The sequence below is a fragment of the Plutella xylostella genome, chromosome 10 (genome assembly GCF_932276165.1).
Source record: "Plutella xylostella chromosome 10, ilPluXylo3.1, whole genome shotgun sequence".
In the NCBI taxonomy this organism is placed as follows: Eukaryota; Metazoa; Arthropoda; class Insecta; order Lepidoptera; family Plutellidae; genus Plutella; species Plutella xylostella.
In genome coordinates, this window is record NC_063990.1 from 10374286 (window position 1) to 10383499 (window position 9214).

Sequence of the window (9214 nt, forward strand, 5' to 3'; positions counted from 1 at the left end):
CAGAATAATAAATAACGAACTCTTGTGCTTGTTGCTTTTGTGTTGTGTGATGTCTCCAACGTCTTCAAGGAACTTAAGTAGGTACCTACTTCTCAATGTCTCCAAGTTCTCCAATCTATCGGCCATGCGTGACTGCCTGTTAGAATATGGCATTATCCCTCCAGTATGCTCCAGTGATGGAGGAGGACTGCGTTTGTTAGTGGCTAGTTAGCGTTTGTGTTAGCGTAAAAAGATTATATTCTATTCTATTCTTTGTGGGAGTGTAAGTCCCTGCACCTGGCTATCTCGAGTGGAACCTTTGTGCATATCCGTAGGGTCTAAACTGCCTTCCTAAGCTTGGACCATTTCCCACTACGCTGGTCCACTGCGGGTTGGTGGGTTCAAAATATCTATATGTGCTAAATCACACCCATTGGTAACCCCGTTTGGTAACCGCATAATTACCCATTTTTTAAAAACCTCTTCGAAATGATAGTGGTGATACAGAAGATTTGAGAAGATACCACTCCTTGTTCGCTACTGTATTGCTCAGAATAAAGTAGTTCAAAGCAAGGTCGTTATTATTCTGAGCAGTCATCTGTCATTGTCAAAAAGACAGTCAGTTTCTGACACTTTGATTTGACAGAACAGAAAATCAGTCACATTTTATTTGTTGTGTGGTTGTGTGTTCCTTTTTCCAAATCGGAATATTTTATAAAATAAATATTTCGTTAGATATGAGATAGCTAACTGTGTTGGTGTATCCACTTTATAACAATGAAGCTTGTTTATAAAAATATTGAAAAAGATGGATGTGGGTGAGTACTGACGACACATTACTGTCCCTGATGAATTGTTGATACTTTTCCATTTACACTAGCTTTACTTTACCTCTTTCCTGAAAGACAATACGTTACAATACACCAATCTTTCGTTTACTATAGCCGAATTGAATGCTAACTTACAAAATCACCCAAAAAAATCGAAAATTTGACATGTCCATATTTGGATTTTCAGCGCCATCGCCTTGGTCCCCGAGGAGCCGGAGGACATGTGGCACGCCTACAACCTCATCGCGGAGGCCGACGTGGTCACGGCCTCCACGGTGCGCAAGGTGCAGACCGAGTCCTCCACCGGATCTTCCACCAGCAGTCGCGTACGGACCACTCTCACTGTCAGGATAGAGACCATTGACTTTGACACGCAAGCATGTGTGTTAAGGCTAAAAGGACGGAATATTGTCGAGAATCAATATGTTAAGGTATGCTTATAGTTTTATTGTCTGGTCTATTTATATACATATATCTCTAATGCCTGGGTACATGAGGCAAAGCTGAAGAGTTTTGACACACTTCACAATGCCAGAAGTACTGGCTAGCTAGCTCATTAACAGTAGATTAACATTGAAAAAATACTTATGTGTATGGGTTTAATTTATAATAACTGCCTGAAATTAAAAATATTTTATTTTAATCTCAAAAATTACTCATTAAAGTATTAATTCCAAATTTTCATTACAGATGGGAGCATATCACACATTAGATCTAGAACTGAACAGAAAGTTCACATTACAAAAGACATTATGGGACTCTGTAGCATTAGAGCGAGTGGAGCAAGCTTGTGACCCGGCAGCAAATGCTGATGTAGCAGCGGTGGTGATGCAGGAGGGGCTGGCTCATGTCTGCCTCATCACTCCCTCCATGACCCTGGTGCGGTCAAAGATTGATATTACGATACCAAGGAAGAGGAAAGGATTTGTTCAGCAACATGAAAAGGTGAATTTACAAAATATAATACATAACATGACATAATGTGTGTTAGAGTATGTTAGTATGTAAACCATATCCATCTACATGATTCAATATCATTCTGCCTGATTGTGTTGATAATCTAATTGCTCTAAATCCTATCACATTTTCTACAAAAAACTATTAATTCTGTCATTTCTCATTTCAGGGCCTAACCAAGTTCTATGAAGCAGTAATGCAGGGCATACTGCGGCATGTGGACTTCAGTATAGTGAAGTGTGTGATCCTCGCGTCTCCGGGCTTCGTACGGGACCAGTTCTATGACTACATGATGCAGCAAGCAATCAAGACAGACAACAAACTGCTAATTGACAATAAAAGCAAGTTCCTCCTAGTCAAAGCTTCCTCTGGATTTAAACATTCATTAAAAGGTATGATTGTGATTGCATACGACATTTATGAGATCTAAATTATGTGGCTTGGGCATAGGCATGTAAGGAAGCTGGCATGGTATCATTATCTACATAAATAAACAAAGGCCATTCAGAATCTTAAGGTTTTGGAAGCTAAATCTAAATGGCCTTTGCTAAATTTAATCCTCGTGAAGGTTATCTATACACATAAAGATGACATGTTGCAAGTTCAGAGTAGTACATGTTGATCATATTATCAATCGGTTATCCAGAAAATATTTTATGTTACCTTCCTCATTTGCCTCAGCTAAAAATATTCCTCCAAATTTTTCTTGCACTCATCATTACCACTACAAAACAACCCTACCATCCCCAGAGGTGCTCCAAGAGCCGGCAGTGATAGCGAAGATCTCCGACACGAAGGCAGCGAGCGAAGTGAAGCTACTGGAGAGTTTCTACACGATGCTGCAGCTGGAGCCGGCCAAGGCGTTCTACGGGAAGAGACATGTGGAGCGAGCGTGCGAGGCGCAGGCCGTGGAGACGCTTATGATTAGTGATAAGCTTTTCAGGTAATTTTATTCTTAGCATCTGTAGAGGTTTATTTGAATGCTTCCTATGACAGAAGCTCTTGGTTCATATAGATGAGTTATGTGGGAGTTATACACCACTACACCATTCATCCTCCAAATACTTACACCATCATCTGTCTTATTGTCCCTAATTGTAATGAGGGACACACAGTATCTCCACCTGTCTTGCTCGGTTCCCTTGTCTGTATATTTATTTAACCTTTACCGACAGCCTTTTTCCCTACTAAGCTTTTTCATTCACATGTTATCTTATACCCTGCTCCAGATGTCAAGACGTGGCGCTGCGCAAGCAGTACGTGTCGCTGGTGGATGCCGTGCGCGAGAATGGGGGAGATGTGCGGATATTCTCCAGCATGCACGTGTCGGGGGAACGTGAGTATAAAATACCTACACAAGCCAATGTAGGGTGTTCAAAAAATGGTTTTGTAACCTGGAAAAGGGCGACTCCGTTGGAACTTTTGTTCTTCTAAAGCAAATTCGCGTCTTACTTGCCCAACCATTTTTGCAATACTTTGTAGAGTATCCGTAATCCATATAGCTATGGTATCTTAGCCCTATGCACTATAGATTTTATATTCTATCCATGGCTGCTTATTACAAAAAAAATATTGAATGGAATAAGACCACAGATATCCTATAACATGATGAACAACGTTAGCTTTCCCTCGGTAATAACGATCGACCCTACATCTACAATTGCAGATTATATTAATAATTTAATATATTACCAACCTGAATAAAATACCAAAATGATTAATTTTCTTCACAGAGTTGGACCAGCTAACCGGCATCGCCGCTATCCTGAGGTTCCCGATGCCGGAGCTCGAGGACAGCGATGAAGAGAACGACGACCAATCAGACTCCGACTAGCCATGGACTAGTCCAGCTACAGACATGCTACAGATGTACATAGATAGAGGGTGTAAATGAAATGCTCCCATTAACCCGTATGGTCTATTGGTCACACTGAACCTCTTTCCAATAGAGGTGTGTTTTGTGTGGGGAAAGATGTTCGTTTTATTTTTATTCAGTTAATTATGTTGTTTATTTGGGAGCATCACTTTTACACTCTGTATATTGTTATTTAATTGTTATGTATAATGTAATGTACAATAAATGAAGCGCAAATTGTTTTATGATTCAATGGCTGTGCATCATCGATCGCTAACTCTGTAATTATAAGTTGAATTTTGTAGATAATTGTAATAATAAAATAAGTTAAAATTTATGTTTCACTGTTTATTATTTCATATATATAAATAACAAACAGAGATGACGATCAAACATGTAGGGATATTTTTAAATTAAATACATCAGATTAAGCTGTAGCAGCTTCGAAAGCTTGCTTTTTCTGTTTCCGTTTCTCTGCTTTTTTGTCTTCCTTGTTTTTTTCATCGTTGAGGCGTCTCTTCTTCCTCAGCAGCCAAATCTCTTTCTTTCTCTTTTCCTCTCCCGCCTTCATGCTCTTGTAGAGGTTGCGGTGCTTCTTGCGCACGAGTTTCTCTCGGAGACGGAACGCTTGCTTGTCTTCTATCTCTTTCTGGTACGGGTGCTCCTTGTGAGGGACACCGGCTGTCACGGCCATGGCCTTTTTCTGTAAATTACAATCATTGATAAGAATCTTTTCAATAGTTGAGATTTTTTAGGACCATCTCTAATCTAAAAGTTGGCATATAAAAGTTGCTACAGCATAAGATAGCTCTCTCTCTCAGCCTTCTGTAGTCCACTGTTGGACATAGGCCTCTCCTAACGATCGCCACCCCAAACGGTCACCCGCCATCTGCATCCAGCGGCTTCCCGCTACCTTCCGCAGATCATCAGACCAACGGGTTGGGGGGCGACCGACACGCCGTTTGCAGACACGGGGTCTCCACTCCAGAACCTTTGTACTCCAGCAGTCGTCGGCTCAAGATAGAGCTTTACCTAACAATCTTATCCACAAGAGCAAAAGGAAGAACATAAATATTCCATAACCAAAAAAACAAACCTTTTCTTTAGCAATCTTCTTTTTCTCTGGATCTGTCTCGTCATCATCATCGTCATCCGAGGCGGAGTCTTCGTCGATCTCCTGCTGGTACTGCTTGGCCAGCGCCGCCTCGTCGTCTCCGTCGGAGTCCGGCTCGCTCTTCTCCACCTCATCCTCGTCACTGGCTTCTTCTATCTCACTGCCTGATGGGTCGTCATCTGCAAAAGATTATTATTGAATTAAGGTTTAATTTAGAACACTGTAGGCTTTCTTACGACTTGTGACTACTACCTATAAGGATAGGGAAGTATGGTATTGGTTTGGAATGCAAATGACATGGAACAAAGGCTTTGTTGTAAATTGGCACACAAAAGATGATGAAAAAATATACTGTTCAGTTAGACTATACTTACTCAGTGGTTTGAAGTTAGGATCATTGAGAGCCCTCTCCTCAGGAGGCATGTAGACTTGGTCCTTGGTCTTGTCAGTGAACGGAGACAGGTGCGGCGGCAGCACGGCTCCCATCAGATACTTGTTGATGGGCAGCAGCGTCCGAGCATTCACACTGTCAAACACCCACTGCGGCTGTATGTAGTACCGAGAGAGATACTGCTTCTCCATACTCGGCCGATCAACAATGTGGTAAGCAATAGACTCATCAGACTCATCAAATGTGGCACCAACAAAGTGGTCTTTGTCCCAAGAAACTTCACCACCAAAGCAGCGTATCAGGAAGACGAGGGGCTCCCGGGGAACTTCTCTGTTGATGAAGAACTTGAGGCCTTTGAACATGGTCTTCAGTTTCTTGACCTTCTCAGCTTCAAGCTTGGCTTCTTCCAGCTTCTGTTCATCATTGTCCTCGGTGGGGAAGACATCAATTTCTGGAAGTTCTTCAGCCTCATTGCTGCCGGACAGCCTGGCTAGAGGCACGTTCATGGCCGCTATTCTCTCCGCAACATAGACCTGCTCATCTACTAAGGCTTTGTCATTGTCAGCAGTGAAGGCAGCTGTGAGCTTTGGAGGGTACACCAGATTCAACGAGTGGTATAACTTGAAGTTGACAAATCCCAGCATCATTGTGTAGAATTCCACAAATGTGGACATGATCTTGAAGTCCACTTCATCTTTAGTTTGTGGCTGAAATTTAAAAAAACAATATGAATAATAAAATCATGTATAATCAATGTTTAGATATAATATATAATATAATAATAATATAATAATATCTTTATTAAGTAAAACACATTACACAGTTACTAATAACTAAACTATACTAAGGCTAAAGTAGATGTCTCATAAAAGTTATTGTTTAGCCTCCACTGCCGAACTAGGTAAAAACCTGTATTTCAGCAAGTAGCGCCTCACCCACCAAAAATGACAAAATAGCCATAGACAAAGGCAAAACTAGACTCGCTAAGTCTGTTTATGTAACTTAAAAAAGTATTAGTAGTAGATGAATAAGTATTTATGGTGATGTGGAGATCTTCTGCAATAAAATATCTCTCATATAACTCACCTGGAAAGAGAAGTGATGTGGGACAATCCATGTGATAGTCTGTCCCTCGAGTTCCACTTGATAGTAGTAGCCTTTCACCGAAACAAATACTTTTCTCAGAGCTTTAGCTGCAATCACTGCATGCATGAACTCTATGGTCAGTCTGCGGCACATGAGGGACTGATCTCGTGGCACCCTCTTTAGGGAAGGGAATGTGCTGAACAGGAAGCATAGAGTCAGGCAGTCATCCAGGTCTCGTAATGCATCCACAAATGTGGGGTAGCGCTCCTTCACTATGTGGTCTACATTCATCTCTGGGTAGTCTCGTAAGTACTTCCTCATGCGGCCGTATTCTTTCATAGCCCTGGCGCGTCGGATTTTTTGTTGGTACACCTGGTAAATTCAAGTGAAATTAGATTTTGATGTTTTTTATAAACTTCAATTAAAACATTGACTTGAAAAAGTATGGGACTTACCTTCAGCTCTCGTAACTTCCATATTATTGGTTCGTGGAGCAAGAATCTGATGTCCTTAGTGTGGTAGAGGGTCTTGATGCCGCCTGCTCCTTTCTGCGCCCTTTTCCTGTTTCTGGGTTCACGAGGGTAAATACCCTTCAATATACAAATTCGTCTGAAGTCTTTTAGGGATAGCTGGAGTTTCTTTAGAGCTGCTTTTCTAGTCATAAACTGTGCACCTTCTCCCGAGGAATACTGAAAATAAAGATTAGTTTGGTTATGTTTGAAACTAAATAAACACGTGATTGCTGGAACAATGTTTTTTGAGATTTAAAAGTTTGGAAATATACACACCTTCTTCTTCTTTTTGGAGACCATGGTTATTTGTTTATTATACTAGTTTAAACCACAAACACTTGTTATTATTTCCTATTTTGTGACTCCAAAACGAAATAAATCCAGCATGCTTTCCCTACTTTGCACGTTAAAATGACAGAGGAAAGAAAACATGTCACACATATTCTGTGTTAAGAAATCACAGATTATACAAAACCCGGTTGCGTAGGAAGTCAAGAAACAAAAAAAATAGATGGAGCTCCATTTTATTGTTCCCTCTTTAGTCTAGACTAGACTCCAGCAAAAGACTAGAAAATATATTTCTTCCTTCAAGCAGATTGTATCATAGAAGTAATACCTAAAACAAAGTAAAACGTCGATGTAGTGCAGCCTGTTTAAGGTACCACTAGATGGCACTTCTCTAGCCCCTTACACATTCAAATTTCCAATATGTGCTCAGACGGTGTAAAAACTCGCACTTCGCATCCTGTACAGAAGTTGTCGCCCTCTGCTGTAGTGCAAAGATGCTGTGCTTGAAAGCTCAAACTTTACACCAACATTCTAGGTCTCGGATGCGATTATCGATTGGGCCAAGAGTCAAGAGACAGAGGATGGAGTCGTATGCCGTACCTCCCAATTCTATTTAGTTGGTTAGGCGAAATAAGCCTTGTTAGAAAATAAATAGTTATAATTAAATAAATAGTTCTTCAGTCAAGATAGTCGTATCGGTTAACCGCCCAAAACTGTAGGTACTTACACACTTGGCTGCTGTCACCTATTCTATTCCAGCAGTAATCTGAGCAGTAGGAATATCAAGTGGACGCTACCCTAATTAGGGTTGAGATTTGGCCAGGAGATATTAGGTTCCTATCCAACGCAAGTGTCCGACTTCATAGAATTTTCCTGTAACCATCTGTGCGGGATGTCATTGAGATTTTGTCGGGTTCTTTTGTACAGGGGCCTGCACAGAAACCTGAGCCCTTTTACAGTGACAATACTATTAAGAGGAGCTCAGGTTTCCTTGCAGCCCCCTGTGCATCTCCAAAAATACCTCGTTTAACATTTTGCATTACTTTTATTACTTCTTCTAGATACAAAATTTATACATTAGGTAATATGATAGACAATAAATAATACTTAAACTTAGAACACGGTCAGCTATTGCTTACGCAAATCGCTTGGCCTACAAATCTTTTCTAGGTCATTGCATGTTAGCAGTTTCGTTGCTGGTCTGGGCTTCCTGGGCGGGCGCGGCGGGTGCGGGGGTGGTGGCGGCGGCGGCGGCGGCGGCGGCGGCGTGCTGGGCCCAGGCGGTGGGGTCCATCATGTACTGCCACGGATAGTAGGCCGAGGACGCCCAGGCCGACGCAGCAGGAGTAGCAGCAGGAGTAGCCACAGCATTCGTAGTCTCCTCGTTTACTCCCAGCTCTTTCATAGCGTTGGCGAGCGCTGCAGACATCAAGTAGGGGTAGAAGTAGTGGAAGGCGGAGTAGGGGTGGCCTGCGTAGGCAGCGGCGGCGGCCTCGGGGTACTGCGCGGTGGTGCCGGCTCCAGCCATCATGGTGTAGGGGTACGACAGGACAGGCTTGCCGTCAGCGCCGACAGGATACGTGTACTGAACCTGGGGGTTCGTGATGACCGCGCGCTTCTGAGCCGTGATCACCTCTTCAAGGGGAGACTTGGCCGTGGTCAGGGAGCTGGAATACGAGATGGGGACAGCGGACTGCCCTTGTGCGTAGCTCTGCATGAAGTTTATTGGCTGTTCGGAGACCCACTGCGAGTTGACGCCGTTGTCCTCGGAGGCCGCGACGTAGAGGTCTCCAGTGATGCCGTCGTGGGAGGGCTTCACGTAGAGCCCGGCGACCGGCTGCAGTGGGCTCTGGCCGCCCCAGTAGCCCATGTGTGCGTGGGCGCACGCACACACACACGCCAGGGCGATCACTACACGGAGCAGCTGTTGAACCATGGTGGAGATGGGAGATGTGATGTCGGGTAGGTACTGATGATGCACAGGAGCTGCTACTGCATTTTATAGATTAGAGGAGATTTTACGAAAGTACCTTTTGTAACATTAGTGGTATGAGATAAAAAAATCTTGATATGATTAAGATAATTTAATCAGCATTTGAAGAGCTGTTGTGGCACGTTTTCTTGTTTATAGAACTTACCGTATCTTGGATAGAATATCTGTGTCTATACTTAATTGCCAAATACCATAATATATTGCTGACA

At 42.6% G+C, this 9214-nt stretch overlaps 3 protein-coding genes across 3 annotated transcripts; 1 reads left to right on the plus strand and 2 right to left on the minus strand.

The window, feature by feature from the left end:
• Positions 1 to 665: 665 nt before the first annotated feature.
• On the plus strand, positions 666 to 3958 carry LOC105380429 (protein pelota). The gene is made up of 7 exons (XM_038117850.2): positions 666 to 797; positions 997 to 1240; positions 1500 to 1754; positions 1936 to 2158; positions 2517 to 2709; positions 2996 to 3102; positions 3500 to 3958. The coding sequence occupies exons 1-7, from the start codon at positions 757 to 759 to the stop codon at positions 3598 to 3600; spliced, it is 1164 nt and encodes a 387-aa protein (XP_037973778.2). The 5' UTR covers positions 666 to 756; the 3' UTR covers positions 3601 to 3958.
• On the minus strand, positions 3949 to 7152 carry LOC105380430 (pescadillo homolog). The gene is made up of 6 exons (XM_011549998.3): positions 7001 to 7152; positions 6668 to 6901; positions 6213 to 6584; positions 5110 to 5833; positions 4718 to 4914; positions 3949 to 4324 (listed from the first exon to the last, which is right to left on the minus strand). The coding sequence occupies exons 1-6, from the start codon at positions 7022 to 7024 to the stop codon at positions 4049 to 4051; spliced, it is 1827 nt and encodes a 608-aa protein (XP_011548300.3). The 5' UTR covers positions 7025 to 7152; the 3' UTR covers positions 3949 to 4048.
• A 1003-nt stretch (positions 7153 to 8155) lies between these two features.
• Positions 8156 to 8991, minus strand: LOC125489074. The gene has a single exon (XM_048623655.1). It carries the CDS (start codon positions 8946 to 8948, stop codon positions 8184 to 8186), a length of 765 nt encoding a protein of 254 aa, XP_048479612.1. The 5' UTR covers positions 8949 to 8991; the 3' UTR covers positions 8156 to 8183.
• Between the last annotated feature and the right edge of the window lie 223 nt (positions 8992 to 9214).

Coding starts and splice junctions, on each gene's coding strand:
- LOC105380429 (XM_038117850.2), top strand. CDS start 757: ATGAAGCTTGTTTATAAAAATATTGAAAAAGATGGATGTGG. Junction 2,159..2,516: donor ATTTAAACATTCATTAAAAG/GTATGATTGTGA, acceptor TACCATCCCCAG/AGGTGCTCCAAGAGCCGGCA. Junction 3,103..3,499: donor CATGCACGTGTCGGGGGAAC/GTGAGTATAAAA, acceptor TTTTCTTCACAG/AGTTGGACCAGCTAACCGGC.
- LOC105380430 (XM_011549998.3), bottom strand. CDS start 7,024: ATGGTCTCCAAAAAGAAGAAGAAG. Junction 6,902..7,000: donor TCTCCAAAAAGAAGAAGAAG/GTGTGTATATTT, acceptor CTTTATTTTCAG/TATTCCTCGGGAGAAGGTGC. Junction 4,325..4,717: donor AGAAGATTGCTAAAGAAAAG/GTTTGTTTTTTT, acceptor TGTAATTTACAG/AAAAAGGCCATGGCCGTGAC.
- LOC125489074 (XM_048623655.1), bottom strand. CDS start 8,948: ATGGTTCAACAGCTGCTCCGTGTAGTGATCGCCCTGGCGTGTGTGTGT.